Genomic DNA, 19622 nt, shown 5'->3' with positions numbered 1-19622 from the left:
AGAGTCCATGTCGGTATGCAGGATGACCCCTCAGTGTGCAATGCAGCATGTTGTAGTGTGGTAAGATGCTTAATGGCTGCCTCTGTGCTGATAGTCCCAGTGGGTGACCTGAAAGGGGGGTCGCAGTTTCATTCCCGGGTCATTTGTGTTCCAGCTGAGCACTAGTCTTGGGCCTGTGGTGAGTCCCGGTTGTAGTGGCTGTGGGTGGGTTATTCCTCCATTTCAGGCTCCCAACGGGGTACTGGGCTGTGTGCCAGGTTGGTCCGAGGCCTTGTGTTGTGTTTCTCCCTCGGGTTGAGATTGCACTGGTGTGTCGAGCTGCCACGCTGCTCCTCCTCAGCTTGTGCGAGGTAAGTGTGTGTTCGCCGGTGCCCTCGTTGGCGCGGTCCTTGTTCCGCCGTATGGGAGCAGGAGAGGAGGGTGCGTCCGGTGGCCCTCTCTTCGGGGGTGCCGCATGGTCTCCGCCATTTTGGGAGCGGACTCTCGCTGGCGTTGCGGCACTTCTCTGGGTCACAGGGTGGGGACCGGGATCACCCCCGCCGGTCCATAGGGGGGAGGGAACAGGGCCAGACCCGCCTAGCCTTGCATTTCAGCTATACCGCTGGTGGGCAGGATAGCTGGGCGGCGGCCATCCACCCCACTCACCGCCCGGGCGGTCTCCATCACGGTCGGCTGGGATCGCCCCACCGAGGGACTAGAACCGCTTGGCAAGTCTCTCCTCGGGACCAGGGTTGCCTCACGAACTGGGGTACAAATTCTGGCTGTTTAACCAGCGTTTTGCCGAGCTATATAGCCTAAAACTCGAGTTTTCTTCAGGAGCTCTGTCCCCGTGCTTCCACTCAGCATGGCGGCCCGGCCCCGCCCCCTATTACTCTGCCTTTTACCGATGTCTCTACTGTATAAAAAAAAAAATGTGCACTCATTTTCAATGCCACAACTGTTATGCTTTGTTTCCTCTACAACATGTCACTGCTGTTGAGGCAAGACATGTATGATTGTTATGATAAACCCATGCACGGAAAAATAAAGAATTTAAAAAAAAAAGAAAAACTCGTCTTATACTCGAGTACATACGGTATTTGTTTACTTTGTGATTTGGTGTTCCATCCTTGACACCAAAAAAAAAAAAGATTGATGGTTCAGGGACAACCACTAAATCAAATAAAGAAAGAAAGAAATACATCAGATAAATAAATAATAAAGAAAAAAGAGAATAGAACACTTAATATATGCAACCGAATGCTCAAAAGTAACTATGTGCTCAAAAGGTGCGAGTATTGACCGATTGTGGAAAAATCTAAATGGTAATATACTAATTTGCTCCATAAAATTGAAAAGATTTTAGCCTTTTACTGTACTGCAAAATATATATACACATAGAAATATTAGGTATATATTTTGCCGTACAGATGGGCTTATTTTTCATGCCCTTTAGATTAATCAGTATAGTTTTCCCCAAATTGCCTGCATGGACAATATTTGGACAAGTTGAACCGCTGCTCAGACGAAAATTAGTCTGATCAAATATTCCTTTTTTTCTTCTGATAAAACGATTATGCTCAATGAAATGAATGAACCAAATGTTGTTTCTGTGCACTTGTCTATTTGCAACACTCTCTTACTTTTTATACTTTTAAAAAACCTTCTCTGCTTGTGAATTAACGCCGTGAGAGGTATAACTTCCAAATATCAGACAGACTCCTGGAAACAAGGAATTTCATCTTGGTTCCCTGTCAATCATTGTTATTGTCATTAAATCGTTTGATTACTTGTTATAAGCTCTGCCCTCAGGTATACAAGTATCAATTTGAAACATTAAAGATATGCACATTTAAGTAAAATGGAACAGAGAAGAGAGGTAAATATCGCCTCTTTTCCTTCTTTGCAGAGAAAGGTATCCGCCCATAGTTGCAAGCATTTGCTTGTTTTCTACCATTGTAAATACGAATTATAGATCAAGGGGATTTCCTTGATATGAGGCAATACAGTTTTAGGGGTTTGGTGCAATAAAGAGATTAGGAGGATAGGGGAGAACCTACACTGGGGTTATGATTACATTGTATCCCAAACCCAGTCAACTGCACACTACAAAGCCACCAAGGTGTATCCTACTAAATTCTGAAATACATTTTGTCCAAACAGGGAAGTTTTGAACTACAAACAGCGACAAAGCATCTGGGATCGACGTCAAATGAGTTCAGTTTCATCAGACATGTGGGATGTCTTTTTCCTCCCCTACTTTGCCGTATTTATTAGCTGTTTTGTGTTTATACTAAATAAAGAGAAGACATATGCTACTTTCTATTTTCCTTTTATTCTTCATTGGTGGAGCGCACTATCTGGTTATATTGTTTCTTTACTGCTATAAATAGGCTTTTTATGCAATTTCCAGGGAATGTTTATATGATACTCTCAGATTCCCTTCCTGAATGTATGGTTGGAGTCCTGTGTTTCTGTACTTGGCATACGTATAAACCTTACATTCAGCACTGATAGCTAAAAGGATTTTCCTCTCCTCACTCGAGGGACAGGTTTTGATTGCCTGCTAACTGGAATACAATACGCTTGATCACTCATTTAGAGTTACAGTGAGGTGCATTGGTGGATTGTATGTAGTCATTTGTTTGATCTGTGAAAATGTGTTTTTATCATTTAGTGCAATAAGTCTCCTGAAAATGCAAAAAAATATATAATTTAAATCTCCATAAATATACTTAATTTAATCTTCAGACCTTCCTTTATCTGCAAGTTGAGTACCAAGAAATAAGAAACTTAAGTAAGCTTAATGTAAATAAAATATAAATTGAAATAAAAAAAAAAACTAAAAACATTTCTTATTCACAAATTAATGAACCTCTCCATTGACTCACTACACGTCTGTGGGAAAAAAGCTTAGTTCCCCCGACAGCCACATAGGTTAGTGGGAATTAGTGTTAATATAAATATTATCTCTATTCTACAATGTAGCTATGTATACTAAGAGGAAACTGGACCATGGTATAAACTAAGTATGTAGGAATGTATTAGCCATGTTATAATCTTCATACTAGGTGAGGCTTATGTAATAAAGATATACCTGCAGAGGGCTTGATTTGTAGAAACAAAACTGCAATCAGCATGCAGCACAGACCCAGAGAAGTCATTTTAAAATAAATATGATATGTGTCAACAACTGGACGATATATTTTGAGATTAATTAACCTTAAAGTGAGTTGACATTCTATCAAATGAAAGAGACACAGTGTGCATTGGCTAAGGCTAACATTTTAGAACATTTTTTTTTTTTGGTTACAAAATATTAAACCTAGGATGAAAAAAAAAGAATAAAATCTACGTGACTTTCCACTTATGTTTTGCTTAGATTCTCAGCATTTTATATTTTGATGTACCGTATTTTTACAATGTATTCTCATGTTTTCACAGAGGTCAAATACACATCTATTGCCTAAGATCAGATTTTTAAAGCCTCATAGTATCTGGTTTCCCAAACTTCCGTTTCAGCTCTAGGATAATGGAGAGAACCCAATATTTTTCCCAAAATGTATAACAGTGAAATCAGGAGAAAGGATGAGACACTAAGAGCTTTTAAGCAGCCCCTGCAAGCTTACTCAGAGCTGCAATGATGAGAACAAATACATTACAAATTCAGATATATTAACTGTTTATACACTGATCAGTCACAACATTAAACCACCTGCCTAATATCGTGCAAGTCCCCCTCGTGCTGCCAAAACAGCTCTGATGCGTCAAGGAATGGACTCTACAAACCCTCTGAACGTGTCCTGTGATACCTGGCACCAAGATATTAGCAGCAGATCCTTTAAAGGGATACTGTATACAAAGCCGTATTCCTGGCACTACCAATCCCTCTGACTCCCCACTCCCTCTCGCCCTCCCCGCTAAATAAAGAATTAAAAACCCTTTATTTACTTACCTTATCTCAGCGCCGATGTCCCTCAGCGCTGGGTTAATGCCCCGCACTGCCTCCGTCCCACGACCAGCATGTTCTAATGTGTATGCGCAGCAAATGCTGTGCGCGCATTCGACCTCCCCATAGTAAAGCATGGGGACGTGAGGACGTCCAGTGTCAGATAACAGACCAAAAGTCTGTTACGATTCTGGAAGTGCCCCCCGTGGCTGTCTGGTAGACAGCTACTGAGGGCAGACAGAGATGCAATGTAAACATGTCAGTTCTCTGGAACTGCAATGTTTTACATTGCAGCACTCGGTTCAAAAAGGACACAGCACCCAGACCACCTCAATGAGCTGAAGTGGTCTGGGTACCTACAGTGTCCCTTTAAGTTGCGAGGTGGGGCCTCTGTGAATTAGATATGTTGTTCCAGCACATCCCAAAGATGCTCAATTGGATTGAGAACTGGTGAATTTGGAGGCCAATGCAACACCTTGAACTCTTTGTCATGCTCCTCAAAGTATTCCTAAACAATTTGTGCAGCATGGTGGGGTGCGTAATCCTGCTGAAAGAGGCCACTGTCATCAGGGAACACCATTGCCATGGAGGGGTGTACATGGTCTGCAACCATTGTGTTCTGACACCTTTCTATCATGTCCAGCATTAAGGTTTTCAGCATTTTGAGCTACAGTTGCTGCTCTGTGATATCGGACCTGACAGACCACATGCATCATTGAGCTTTGGGTTCCCACGCCCCTGATGCTGGTTCCTTGGATGTTCTTCCTTGCCCCCCTTTTGGTAGGTACTAACCACTGCAAACTGGGAACATCTCACAAGGCTTACCATTTTAGAGATGCTTTGAATCAGTCATCTAGCCATCATTGTCAAAGTCACTCAGATCTTTTCGCTTGCCCAATTTTCCTGCTTCCAGCACATGAAATCCAAGAACTGACTGTTCACTTGCTGACTAGTATACCCCTCTCCTTGATAGGTGCCATGGTAGTGATAGTGGTTCTAATGTTGTGGCTGATCAGTGTAGATTATACTAGCTTAAAGTAATAAATAGTTTGCCCTAAGCATCTACAGCAAGCATGTCAAACTCGCGGCCCACATGGACCATCTTTGCGGCCTGGTGAGCCGCGAGTACATGCTGGTGTTATAGCAGAGTAGACACCTGCTTTCCTCATATTGCAGGTGCCTACTCTGCTAAAATTTACCCGGCCGGGGAGGAGGTCCAGCGAGGGAGCTCAGTGTTCTTGCTCCTCACTGCTCCCTCGCGCGTGCCGACTGAAGTGAAGCCGGGCGACGGAATATGACGTCATATTCCGACACTCGGCATCACTAAACCGCGTGAGGGAGTCACTGAACTCCCTTATCTTAAAGGACCACATACTCGTTTTCCTGGCACTATAGTGCCCTGAGGGTGGGGTGGAAGGGGTTAAACTTCCCTCTTTCTCCAGCGCCGGGCAGGGGACTCTCCTCCTCCTTGACTGAATGCGCATGCGCGGCAGGAGCCGCGCGCGCATTCAGCCAGTCCATAGGAAAGCATTCACAATGCTTTCCTATGGACGCTGGCGTCATCTCACTGTGAAAATCACAGTGAGAAGCGCGGAAGCGCCTCTAGCGGCTGTCAATGAGACAGCCACTAGAGGCTGGATTAACCCTATTATAAACATAGCAGTTTCTCTGAAACTGCTATGTTTATAGAAAAAAGGGTTAGTCCTAGCTGGACCTGGCACCCAGACCACTTCATTAAGCTGAAGTGGTCTGGGTGCCTATAGTGGTCCTTTAAGCATTTCTTGTGTTTTTCCTCCATCTTGTGTTTACCTATTTACCTACCTGTCTATTAGAACTGATACAACCCCTTGCTTGTGCACCCTAGTGCTAAACAAGGCTAAAGTGGCTCCCTGGGATATTTCCGGTTGGACTGTCACATTACAATGGGTATCTGTGATATCCTGAAGGTGACTATATAGTAGTGGTGATCAAGTCTTGGAGATGTGTTAGACCATGCTCATAATAATGGGTACTCTAGTCAAAGCTCCTGTGCCGTGCTAATCTCAAATACCTTACTCATCGTTCTGACTGCTTCTTCTCTGCAACATATGAGCTTAATATCTACAGAGATGATTGAAGTCTGGAACCGTACCACAAAACAGCATTCACCAATGAATTTGTGCTCCACAGTTATCAAGAGACGATAGATTCTACCTTTAAAAAAAGGTGATTGAGAAATAATTTTTTAAAATCCAGGGATTACGTGGGCATGTGAAGAATGTTTTTTAAATAGTTTATTCCTGGTTGAAAGACTAGCAGCATTACAGTACCATTAAGCTTTTACCAAGACACAATGTTACCACATATTGTATTTGGAATATAAAGTAATTCACATCCCTGCACAGAGCATTGTCCTTTTCAGTTCATTCGGGCCCATACTTGTAGCTTACTACTCACTCTGGAGTCCGATGAGCTGCAGACAAACTTAACCCTAGCTGCGTGAAATACCATCCCATTAACATAAACCAGAAAAGAAATTTACCACTTGCTTTAAATCCTGACACAACAGCATATTACATTTTTTACAAATTTATGTTTTATTTTTTTGTTTGTTTTTTAAAGTTAAATATTCAATTTAATGAATAAACCAGGTATTAATCAATCCTAACTTTAGTTACAGGTTTAAGCACATGATTTGAATGTGTAAACATGAAATAGCAATTGATCACATAACTCAGATTGCCTTATGTGTAAGTTTCATATTGCCAAAATGAGTATACATTTTTAATATTAATCAAGCTTATTTACATATAAAGAAAATTACAAAACGCAAGCAGTAAAACTAGCCTTACATCATGTCTTTCCAAAACCTGACCGAAAGAGACACATTAATAAAATAATGCATCATGTTTTGTCTATGACATGGTTCTGCTGCACAAACTGATACATTTCAATACAGTTTAGTCAAGTATGTTCTCCTATGTTTTGGACTGTAGAAGAAAGAGCACCATACAACACACACCATTTAATTCACCAATACATTTGGCAATTTAAGCTTGTTATTAATGTATTAAAGGGAAACTATGTATCTAAAAATAACAATCATTTTTTTAGTGTCTGTAAGTCCCTTCTGTTCTGACCTATCTCCATCCCTTTTTGCTATGTAAAATTAAAGTTTAATCTGTTTTATTTACTTCATATCCAGCGACTAAACACCTCCACAGCAACCGCCTGCTCTGCCTCCATCTTTGCCAGCACGCCTGCTGACGTATTCCGTGTTCTCGTCTAAAGAAGTAAAGGGGGCGAGATAGGCCTGCATGGTAAAATGTCGTGCACCTCCCATCAAATGCTTTCTATGAGTTTGACTTGGTTCTGGAAGTGAAAGTGCCTCTTATGGCTGTCAGGAAGACAGCCACTAGAGATTTTGCTTTTCCCTGGTTTAGCCCGATGGCAGTCAGACATGTGCTCAACAAGAAAATGGGGCTCGGACAAACAATTTATTTCAAAATATTGAAAAATTTTCATGTTGAGTTGGCTTGGCAGAATTTCATTACTGAGATTCCAATTCGTAAAATAAATCAGAAGAACAAAAAGAATGGCCCAATCAGTATGCTGTAAAATATATACATAATATTATGCATATATTTAGGAGAACAGTGATAGGAGCAATTTTCCTCCATTTTGTTCACAGACCAAGTGAGAAGAAGTAACCAAAAAGAGGGAAAAACATGAGGAGCAATCAAGAAAAAAAAAATACAGCACTGCAAAATATGTTGGCCCTATATACATAATTGTAAATATATTGTCTGGTATTGTGGGTTTCGGGTGGTCCATTATTGAGGTAAAATTACGACTCGAGAATTAAGTTCGAGAATTAGGCCGATCACCCAATCAGCCCAAATGCGTTAAAATTGCAGTTTGGCCCACGAACGAATCTCCAGGTCTGATGGCAGCTGAAATTCCATAACATCTGGAGAATCTAGGGATGCCAGTTCTGTTTGGTTTTAATGGCAGGCATGAGTAAGAAGACTATGAGATATGTTTGGTTAAATGACCTGTTGCCATACCTCATGCCCTGCTATTATCGATAGTATTATAGAGTTATACGTACCCATAGAAATCCCAAATGTATAGAGGTGAGCCTCGTTAGCACTGAATGGAATGAGTTGGTTAGTTACAATGGCTACTTACTAGAATGTGGAGCAGTGAAAACAGGGTGTATATCCCATACCTGATTTTCTGTGATCACGGTGAACCCCATTATTATTTAAGGTCCATGGAACCTGTGTCTGAAGTCAAACAGCAATGCACAATATACCAAATAATGGTACCATCGCCCTAGTTTGTTACCACAATGTAAACAGCCTCCTGTCTGATATCGTATTATAACTCTCTTGTGACAGGAAGTGCCAAACTTACACTTCACAGTAAACTTTATATAGTTCTTAAATCAACTTTGGTTTCATCAATAATTCAATGCAAATGTGAGGGGCTACACTGGAGTGTTAAACAGCCGTGGTCAAACAGTTTGCTGGGCAATTTCCCTTTAGATGTCCATGTGTCTGTCTCGGGATCATAACAGTCAAAAGAATCCGAGTCTTCTATGGTATTGTCAGCAGTAAGACACCGGCCACCCGTCACATAGAGTTTATTTTGGAGCACAGTGGCGCCGTGATGCATTCGTCTATCCTTCATATCAGCACATTTGATGAATTTGTTTTGCTTCACATCATAAGCAATTATCCTCCTGGTGAAACCTGCAACCAAACACAAACTGGTAAGCATTATACATGGCAAATAATTTAACATTTGGCCTTCTGAGTGGTTTGAGCACCTTTAAAAGTATAAAAAGTCCTATTTGATCTGCTCAATGCCAGAGAATTGAGCAGTGACACTGCAGGGGCATGATCTATACACCAAAAATGCTTCATTTAGCCAAGTTATTTTGGTGACTATAGTGTCCCTTTAATTTAACTACATAGGTAAATGCTGGAACTAATGGGAGATCTAAAGTACTGTATAATACAGTAAGAATGAAACACAAAAGTTCATACAAAGGTTTATTTACTAGACAGTAAATTATTAAAACACAAATTACTAGAAAAAAAAAGTTGAGATAGCTATTACCTAAACTGGAGATTTTTTATAAATCACTTATTTTGACCTTAGCTTTTTTCTTTGATTTTGCATTTAAAACATAAAACATAAAAGCGTTTGCTTTTTGAGAGAATAGAATGTTTAGTCTCCCACCCTTGAACAGAATAATTACAACCTGTATATTTTTAAATTTTTTTCTACATTTTACCTACTTTAATTAAACCTTTGTGCTTACTGTTCTGTAGATGTTTTGATACCTTTATCAAATTGCTTGTGTTATTTTAAGAAATGCTTTTGCCTTAATGAACGAATCCAGCAGGATTGATCGCATCGTTGCTGCTCTCTCAGGTTTGAAGCACTAAATGGCACGAAAAACAACTCCACAAAACCACTCACGACCCGACAGACTGTCGGTAACAGCATCCACACCAATGGGGAGAAAAACTAAGAAGCCACGACCAGACCGGCCGCGGTTCACTGCAGACATAGGTTACTTACTGAGGAGACCGCATGGCACGGCCGGACCTAGTATGGTGGCCGACTTTGACCACTTCACAGATAGCTTGGAGGATGTCCCACTACACAGCCCTGAAACTCTAGGGCAGGGGTGTCAAAATCAAATTCATCGGGGGCCGCATCAGCAGTTTGGTCACCCTCAAAGGGCCGATTGTATCTGTAGGACTATGTGTCCACTCTTTATTATCTTAAATTATTGTCACTGCATTCAATTATTACTGTTTTTTGTGGGGCAGTGTCTAGGGTATAAAGGGACTCCCAAGCTCCCACAGCCAACCGCTGGCTCCTCTCACACGGTCACCACGGAGATACTCACTAATCTCATCACAGATCTCCACCAAACACTCTCCGCTGAGATATCTCAGGTGAGGGAAGACGTTAGGGGGTTCACCGCTCACCTCACAGCAGTGGAGCAGACCGCCCAAACAAACACAGGTCCTAGAACTCCAGAAGCAGGTCAACGACCTGAACGCTGCTCACACTACTCTCACCCACCAACTAGCAGCTGTGGAAGACAAGCGGCGATGGAAGCATGTGAAAATCAGGGGACTCTCTGAAGGAGTAGCCCCAGCTGAACTGCCTCACTTTATTTGCAGGCTATTTGCAGCCCTCCTACCCCCAAGCAAGCTAAGGGAATACAACTTGACGGAAAGTTCTGCCTGCCCAAGCCATCAATGCCCTCAGGTGCAGCTACCAGTGATCTCCTGGTTAAGTACCAGAACGGTCAGGATAAAGCAGCTGGGGACTAATGCACGTACTACACATTCAGCACCAAGACACCAAACATAAAGTGGCAGACATCGCTGAGATGGACACTGTCCTTGCTGCCCTGGGCCTCAAAGCCCCACCTTCCTCTACAACTTGGGACCCAGCTAAAATAGTGCCATTCACCCCCGCTTACCGGGGAGTACCTGGGATGGAGACCACCTGACACACCTGCCTATACGTTATTTTAATTTTATTTTTCTCTGTGTTGGGTTTAGCCCTCAGTTAAAAGTGAAATGTATGACAACAACCCGTTTTAGATGCCCCTCATACTAGGGCAATGACTACTAAACCTAATGCCAAACGAGGCCGAGACCGTGAATATCCCGCATACGCTGACTCCATACTTAACAACTAACCCCCCCAGCTCCCATCATGTAAATCCATACTATGCATATCATCTTGGAGTGGTTTCATTTCTTCATTAGGATGCGCATCAGATCACTCTGCCCAATTGTAATGCTCACCGTAGCAGTTGCTATGTATTAACCCTCTCCTAAAAGTGAACTACAGGAGTTTCTAACATGGCTTATACTCCTCAACTTTAATATATGCAGAGGTACATGATTAAATCTACTAATGTTAACATAATATTAGTCTTGGCTCTGTTCCATCACCACAGGGTCAACCGACCAACCTATTTCTGCGCCTCTGTCATGCATACTCTGAGGTCTCATAGATCGTTCCCAAGAGCCAATTCTACAATAACCTGTTGTTTATTCATTTCTGTTTATTCTTATTTATAAAATGTGCAGTTCTCTCAAATGTCATGACAAAGTCTGAAATTATAATGCTTGTTACTGCTGTTGTGGCCGTACAGGCTGGATCGTAATTTTATGCACGACAAAAGTAAAGAATTAAACAAAAATTAAAAAATTTAAATTTAATATTACAGCGCATACTCGTACAAAAATACACACACATACATCTACATACAATAGATGCACAGAAATGTTTATAACAAGCGTTAGAAAAGTGTATCCTGCTTTCTAGCTCCGTTCAGAGTGAAAGCGGTGAAAGGTTATTGTCATCTGCTTCAGAACATAAATATAAGCCAGAAATAGAGCTGTCAATCACTGGTTCTTTCTAGCTAACCTCCAAAAACTATTGCATCATATTATGAAGTGTTGCTGTTGCATCTTTATATAGATTAGTGTCACATGCCCTATTCTCTACATTGCAAAACTTTTGTATGATTTTTTTTAACCCTTTCACTAGTGAGATTTATTTATTTATTGTTTAGATCAGCATTTTTATTTTGTTACATACGGTATGCATATATAGAACAGAACAGCAATTCAGATTGTAGATTGCTTTTCAGGGATACCTAGAAATAGTAAATTAATTGATTTAATTTATTTTAATGATTTATTTGTCCTTGGCTGAAATTTTCGAGCGTGTGGCCATGGCTGTTAAAAAGTTTGGAAATTATATAATACCTCCCAAGGGTCCCTATTAAGGAGCGATATTGCCAAATCCCTCTGTCCCTATTTTATAATATAATGACCGTCTTTTTACGGATCTCCATATCGTTGGTGTGTTTGACCAACAATGTAGATATAGTAGCGGCTAAACATTGAACTCTTACCTCCTATTATTAGAATCTTCTCTCCAATCACAACTGCTGGGGCACAAACATTTTTGACCATTCTTGTTTCCATTCGGAACCACATGTTTCTAGCGATATTATAAACCTGGGAAATAGAATGTTAATAAAAGAGTAATTAAAAAAAACAATATTCATCAATTTAAAAAGCTCTCAAATTAGTTTAATATTTGACTTCTGGTGTGTAATTATAAAAATATGATATCTTTTGAAATGAAAGAATGACGTTTCTCAATTTGTCTACCCAGCTTTATGGTATTTAAATAAACAAATCAATCAATGAAAGCATATATTGTATTAAAAAAATATATTATAATTTGTTATTTTCTTGGTATATTTAATGCACATCCTTGATCATAAAGCAGCCTTTTAAAAAATGTTTTGTAGACTGTAGACAAATGCGTTTCAAACAATATTCTCAAAAAATAAACATTTTTTTTATCCATCTGTCTATCTATCTATCTGTTTATCTATCACATATTTACATATGTATATGTGTTGTTTTAAGCTACCCAATCTAAAATAAATGTATTAAAGGACCACTAAAGGCACACAGACCACTTCAGCTCAATGAAGTGGTCTGGGTGCCACATCCCTCTTGTTTTAAACTGCTATATTTCACTGAGGGTTAATCCAGCCTCTTGCCGCGCATGTGCATTGGATCTGATGTCGGCAGGGGGTGGAGAGTTCCCCAGCACAAAGGGAGCCCGGCGCTCGAGAAAGGTTTTAACCCCTTCAGCCCAGAGCGAGGGGGGCCCTGTGGGTGGGGGGGACCTAATGACCCTATAGTGCCAGGAAAACATGTTTGTTTTCCTAGCACTGTAGTGGTCTTTTTTTTTTATAACTTAGTTTTTATTATTTTCTGAAAATATAGGGATACAGAAGAGAAGAGGGGTGGGGAGTCAAAACGATCTTATACAGTATGACACACTTTCCAAATTACATAGTATACATTTCGTACTATGGGAATATTATTACATCACTTGTCAGAACTTGTTATTAGTATAGACAGCTCGGGTCGTGTGTGGTAGGCTCGTACGTCAGGTTAACCATTGATGTGTGGTATAGGAACTGTGGGAGGTTGGTGATCAAGTGTCCGCCAGTTGCCCCTGTGAAGTGTTAATTTGCTCTTGACCTTCTGTCTTTGGTGCTGTCTAAAGGGTCTGTCAGATTAGGGTTTTAGTTTGGTCTACCGCCCCATGCCCAATGGGGTTTGTGGATTTCCTCTGCTTATGTGGTCTGAGCAATCGTAGGTGCCTGCGTAAGGTAGTTCCGTTGTAACGTTCTGGTTTATGAGATTGTGCAGATGTTTAGAGCGTGTTGTCATGGTACTCTTCAGGTTTTGTCGCTAAGGCTTAATGGATAGGGGGAGGGGCAGAGGAGAGGGTGGGAAGATAGGTTGATAAAGAATAAGGAAGGGGGGGGGGCAGCTGAAGTGGCTCCTGGTACAGTCCGACCGGGCAGGGGTCATCTGGGGGGCTGGCAGCTTGACAGGGGTCTCGTATAGTCTCGTGATGTGTAGGTATGTTGTGTCTAGGATGGATAGGATCCTCGTGGCTGTGAACTCTGGAGTTTGACTTATGTTAGCCTTTCTTCGCGTAAGGCTTTGAGAATTTGTGTAGGCTGTTTTAGTAGGTAGGTACGCCACATCTCGTCTATGGACGGGCTCAGTTTCCCTATCCTCATTTGGTTCCACATTAGGAGTTCGTAGTCGACAGTTGTCGAAATCAGGGTAGTAATTTCTTGGGTTGAGGGGAGAGCAGGGGTCTTCCAGTTTCTCGCTATTAAGGTGGACACTGTGCTCAGAATGATGTATATCATTTTTTTTTCTGGTTTGGGGATGTTATTTGGTATTGACCGTAAAAGTATTATTTTTGGTTCGTGCGGTAAAGAGCAGTCTGTAATTTCATGAATCAAGCGTTCTGCTAATTTCCAAAGTTCGTTAACTGGGTTGCAGGACCACCAAATATGCATCATTGTGCCTCTATGTGAGTTACAGCACCAGCATATGTCAGTCGTTGCTGGGTACATGGAATGCAATCGAGAGGGCACCATGTACCACCTGTATAGTATTTTACGCGACGTCTCAAAATGTGCTGCGCAGGTGGTCAGACCTTCATGAGCTGTGTAGATTTTCTTCCATTCTTGTGGTGTGATTTGTTCTTGGAGGTCTTCTTGCCAATCCCTCATGAATTTCCAGGTGTCATCTGTCTTGGGATTTGCGAGATTGTAGTAGCAATTGGAAAGCGCTTTTGTCGGGGATAGTGCTGTCATGCATTGTAATTCGAACTTCGTAGCTGTGGTACGTAGCGTCTGGTTCCTAGTGTGAATCGAGTTGTCTGTCAGTAGCGCTTTCAGTTGGAGGTATGCAAACGTGAAGTTCGAAGGGAGTGTAAACTCGGTTTGTAATTCTGGGAAGGGTTTCAGGCCCCCAGGCTGATATAGGTGATACATGTGCGTGATACCTCTTTCGCTCCATTTTTGATGCGGGAATGTGCCATTGCAGTGGTGTAGGGTCTTGATTGGGGCAGCCAGTGCCCATGGATGAGCTGAGCATAATTTGTCTCTGCAGCTGTCCCATGTTGATATTAAGAGTTTGGTAGTGGGTAACATGTCTGTGGTTCGTGGTCTAGTGTGTTGGGGAGTCCACAGTGTGGAAGATAGGTCTTTGTTGGTACAGAACTGGCTTTCTATAGCTACCCATTGTGGGGGGTTGTCGGTGGAGTGGGCGTCGATGATATTCGTGAGGAGGGCTGAGTGAAAGTACAATTTTAGGTTTGGGAACCCCATTCCTCCATTCTTTACGTGTCTGAAAAGCAGGGCTTTAGGGACTCTGGGATGTTTCCCACTCCAGCTGAAACGTAGTAGTATTGCTTGGAGGCTTGTTAAATAGCTTTGTGGGATCTTGATTTGTAGGGACTGGAAAAGATATAGGATTTTGGGGAGTATTGTCATCTTGATCGCAGCTATTTTCCCTACCCATGATAGGAATAGATGTTTCCAGCCAGCGAGTTGTTTTTCAGTTTCTCGGAGGAGCTTTATGTAGTTTGCTGTGAATAGATCGGCGATTTTGTTGGTTATTCTAATGCCCAGGAATGTTAGGTGGTCTATTCTCCAGTCATATTCATGGGCCGATTTTAGTATATCTTCTGTGGATCTAGGTACGTTGAGACACATTGCTTGCGTTTTAGTAATATTGAGTTTGTAGTAGGATTGCTGACTGTATGTGTGTAATTCTTTGTGTAATGATGGGAGGGATATGAGTGGTTGGGTGAGCGTGAGCAGTATGTCGTCCGCAAAGAGGTTTAGTTTGTACTCCAGTGGGCCGACCGGGACTCCATGTATGTTGGCGTTTTTGCGAATGGCTATTGCCAGGGGCTCCAAGGCGAGGACGTATAGAAGGGGAGATAGAGGGCATCCCTGACGGGTGCCATTAGTAATCTGAAAGGGCTGTGAGCAGAATCCTGAGGTCAGCACTGTTGCCGTGGGGTTGCTGTATAGGGTGTGTATCACAGACAGGAAGGGCAGTGGAAAGCCGTTAAGTGACAGGACTTCGTGTAGGAAGTGCCAGTTTAGGCGATCGCATGCCTTTTCGGCGTCTAAAGAGAGCATAATGCTCTCTTGTTTGGTTCGTTTTAGAAGGTGGTATATGTTAAGGACCTTCCTGGTGTTTTCCGGCCCCTGTCTGCCTGCTACGAATCCTACTTGATCTGTGTGTATTAGGGAAGGTAGTATTGTCTTGAGGCGGTCAGCATGGATTTTTGCATATAGTTTGGCGTCTGCATTGAGCAATGATATTGGTCTAAAATTTTGGCATGAAGTTGGGGGTTTCCCTGGTTTAGGGATGGTGATGACGTGAGCTGACAGGAACTCATTGGGGAATGAGCCTAGTTTAGTTGCTTCGTTGTAGAAATGGGTAAGAGGCTCGATCAGTTCACGTTTGAATGTTTTGTAATATGTGTTGGTGTACCCATCGGGGCCTGGTGCTTTCCCTCTGGGCATGGCATCTATATGGCATTGTACCTCCTCTGTGGTGATGGGGGCAATGAGTTGTGCTGCCTGTTGTGGGTGTATAGTGGGAGGAGGTCGAGTTTACCGAGGTATGTTCTTATTGATTGTGGGGTGGGACCGGGTGAGTTAGGATCGTTTTTTAAATTGTATAAGGTGCTGTAGTAGCGAGCGAATTCATTACATATTTGCGTGGGTTGCATTACCTTGTGCCCGTGTTGTGTGTTTAGATAATGTATTCTGGTTTGTGCTTGTTTGTCCCGTAGTCTTGCTGCTAGCAGTTTCGAAGCTTTGTTACCTATTGAGTAGGAAGTGGCCTTTAGTTTCTTTAGTGCTGTGTGTGCCTTGCGTAGGTGGATTACGTTAATTTCATTTTGTGCGTGTTGTATTTGTTGTTGGAGAGCTTTCACGGGATTCGCCTGGTTTGATCTGTGGAGGTCTTGAAGTTTTTTGAGGAGTGAGAGCAAAGTGTCGTGGGTGCACTTTTTAAGATATGTCGCTCTGCCTATTAGGATTCCCCGTATAACTGCTTTGTGCGCTAGCCACAAAGTAGCGGGAGATGTGCCGTTAGGGGCGTTGGATTCGAAGTATTGGTGCATTTCGTTTCTTGTCTTTTCCATGAATGAGGGGTCGTTGAGAAGGTGTTCGTTTAGTCTCCAGGGGCTGCGGTTTTTGAATTGGTATGAGTCTGTGAGGACTAACGACACTGGGTTATGGTCTGATATTGTGGACGTTTCTATAGTGCATGATCTAACCTGTTGTAGGTGAGCATTGCGTATAAGGAACCCGTCTATGCGGGAGTACGTATTGTGAACTTGGGAGTAATGAGTATATTCCCTATCGTTAGGGTGTAGGGTCCGCCAGACATCGTAGAGACCGTGTGATGCCAGTATCTTGTTGATTGAGATGCAATACTTATATGGTTGAAGTCACCACAGATGATTGTGGTGCCGGTTTGTAGTTTCTCTATTTTGTCTAGTAGGGAGGCCAAATAGGACTTTTGGTTGTCATTCGGCGATTAAGAGTTCACTATGGTGTACGTGGAGTTGTTCAAGGAGCATATGAGGATGAGAAATCTACCTTGTGGGTCGGGTACGATTGAAATTAGGTCAAAGGCTAGAGTGTGGCTCAAAAGGATCAATACTCCTTTACTTTTGTTCGGGGAGGTAGCGTGGAATTGGTGTGGGAAATTATTGAGGCCCAGAGTGGGGTTAGAGCCATGTTTGAAGTGCGTCTCTTGTAAACAGACGATGTCCATTTGTGTGTTCTTGAGCTCTTTAAGGAGGGTATGACGTTTATTGGGCGAGTTCAGCCCTCGAATATTGTGGGTAATGATTTTTATATTTCGTGGGTGGTGGATGTGGGGTATGTGTCTTGGTATATGGTAGTTGCGTGACAAGGTTGTGTTGGCTAACTTGAGGGGAGGAGTGGAGTACAGTCCCGTTGGAGTGGTGGGCCTGCCGGTATGTCCGGTCTGATTGTCTATGCGGAGCAGTTAGGGGGTAGCTGCGCCTGGGTGTTTAGGGATTGGAACCAGGTAGCACTATATAGATATCAATACAAAGTAAAACAGGTTAATACAGGTAAGCAAATAAACAGTAAACAAATAAAGTATCTTACAAAAGTGACTTTTAGAGGTATGTGCCTTCACTATGGCACTTCCTAGGTGGGGGTAAAGTGGTCGGGTCGAGCGGGGGTCGCTTCGGGCTTATCGTTAACCGGTTTCCCTCCGCCCTTATGTTCTTGTTTGGTATTTAGTGACTGTAGCCACCATTGCCTCTATGAGCAGAGAAGTGCCTGTGTTATAGCAGTAGAGGCCCCGACCCTAGTGGTCGGTGATTGGAAGCTTTTGCTCAGTATAGGCAGTGAAGGGAATTCGGAAGGGCTTTTGTGGGGTATTACACGTATTGCCCCTGCCCGTCTCAAGGGGTGGGCCTCATGGGCTTAAACTTATGGAGTAGTGTAAGCTTTATCTATGTAATAACATCACATTGTAACTTAATGGTAAACAAATAAGAGAGAAAAATTAACATGTGAAAACTTGCTGAGTTTCGCCGAGTAACATCAGTCTTCTCTCGGGGATGTGCGTCTCGTCTTTTGAGGGCGCCACTCTTCGGTGTTTCCGGGGTTTCGGAGAGATGTCTGCAGGTTTCGAGTCATTCCCCATTGTCGCAGGAGGTCCATTCCCTCGGCTGGTGTGGTTGCTGCGATGAGTTTTCCTCCCTTTGAGATAAGGAGCTTGGCCGGGTAGCCCCATCGGTATGGGACATTATGGTGTCTCAGCGCGTCCGCTATGGCTTTGAAGGTTCTTCTTCGGCGTAGTGTTTCTGCGGATAAGTCCATGATGTCAGGATTGGGACAGGGATCCAACACGCAGAGTACAAACAGTAGCCAGATACGTATACCGGACCTTAGAATGGCCGGACTAACGTAAGTAGTACAGTATAGAATGGTCAAAGACAAGCCGAGGTCGAGGGTAACAGAAGACAGGTAAGCGAGAGACAAGCCGAATCAAGGGTAACAGAGATAAGCAGAGTAAGGTAAACAAGCCGGATCAAAACCAAAAGGGATAATAGAATACACAAGCACTGAGTGACTAGAACAAGCTAGAACCACGACAGGGCAATGAGCTAATGAACGAAGCTTTGTTAAATACCCTGTTCAGAGCAGTAACCACGCCTCCGAGGCGTCCTGATTGGTCCTGCAGCAATTGAGTGACAGGTCGTTCCGGAGGAGTGTCCTGATGACAACTTCCTGCCTAGATGCTGTAAAAGGCAGTCACTCCCTCGTGGCCGGCCTTGCATGACCGGATAGACCGTGGGGAAGGGAGCCATCAGGCCGTCTGGATGGAGGAACAGCTAAGTCTCTACCTCTTTCGGAGGTAGAGACCGCAGGTACCCTGACAGTACCCCCCCTCTCAGATACGCCCATCGGGCGGAATACACCAGGGCGAGAAGGGAATCGAGAGTGAAACGCCCTGCGGAGACGGGGAGCATGCACCTCCTCCTGAGGTACCCAACTTCTCTCCTCAGGACCATAACCCTTCCAATCGACCAGATATTGCAGTTTCCCCCGGGAGATTCGAGAATCAACGATGGAATTGACCTCATACTCCTCCTGACCCTCCACCTGAACTGAGCGGGGAGGGGCGATCGTGGAGGAGAACCTGTTACATATTAATGGTTTTAGCAAGGAAACATGAAATGAATTAGGAATGCGTAAGGCATTAGGCAACGCTAAACGATACGCAACTGGGTTAATTTGAGACAGTACCCTGTAAGGTCCAATATATCGAGGAGCAAACTTCATGGACGGCACTTTTAACCGAATGTTTCTAGTACTTAACCATACTCTATCGCCTGGAACAAACACCGGTGCTGCCCTTCTACGTTTGTCAGCGTGTTTTTTAACCAGCGTAGAATTGTGCAGAAGGATTTGTCGAGTTTGATCCCACAACTCTCTTAAATTGGCAACATGAACATCCACCGACGGTATCCCTTGAGAAGAAGACTCCGAAGGAAGGATGGAAGGATGAAAGCCATAATTCAAGAAAAAAGGTCTAGAATGCGTAGAATCACAAATGAGATTGTTATGTGCAAACTCCGCCCAAGGAATCAAACCGACCCAATCGTCCTGGTGTTCTGAAACGAAACAACGTAAATATTGTTCAACTTTTTGGTTAGTGCGTTCAGCAGCTCCATTGGACTGAGGATGATAGGCAGA

At 43.0% G+C, this 19622-nt stretch overlaps 1 protein-coding gene across 2 annotated transcripts in view; it reads right to left on the bottom strand.

Annotated features, from left to right (window-relative positions):
- Positions 1-6175: 6175 nt before the first annotated feature.
- KLHL38 (kelch like family member 38) overlaps positions 6176-19622 on the bottom strand; it is a 32403-nt gene continuing 18956 nt past the window's right edge. For both annotated transcript variants that reach the window (XM_063451079.1, XM_063451078.1), the window contains exons 3-4: positions 11874-11979; positions 6176-8664 (exon numbers count right to left, since the gene is read on the bottom strand). In XM_063451079.1, the coding sequence (XP_063307149.1) occupies positions 8381-8664; positions 11874-11979 (390 nt within the window). In that variant the 3' untranslated portion in view covers positions 6176-8380. The remainder of the gene's footprint in view (positions 8665-11873; positions 11980-19622) is intronic.

This window comes from Pelobates fuscus, chromosome 4 (assembly GCF_036172605.1).
Source record: "Pelobates fuscus isolate aPelFus1 chromosome 4, aPelFus1.pri, whole genome shotgun sequence".
NCBI classification, from domain to species: Eukaryota; Metazoa; Chordata; class Amphibia; order Anura; family Pelobatidae; genus Pelobates; species Pelobates fuscus.
The sequence above is the reverse complement of the archived record's forward strand: the minus strand, read 5'-3'. Positions and strand labels throughout refer to the sequence as shown.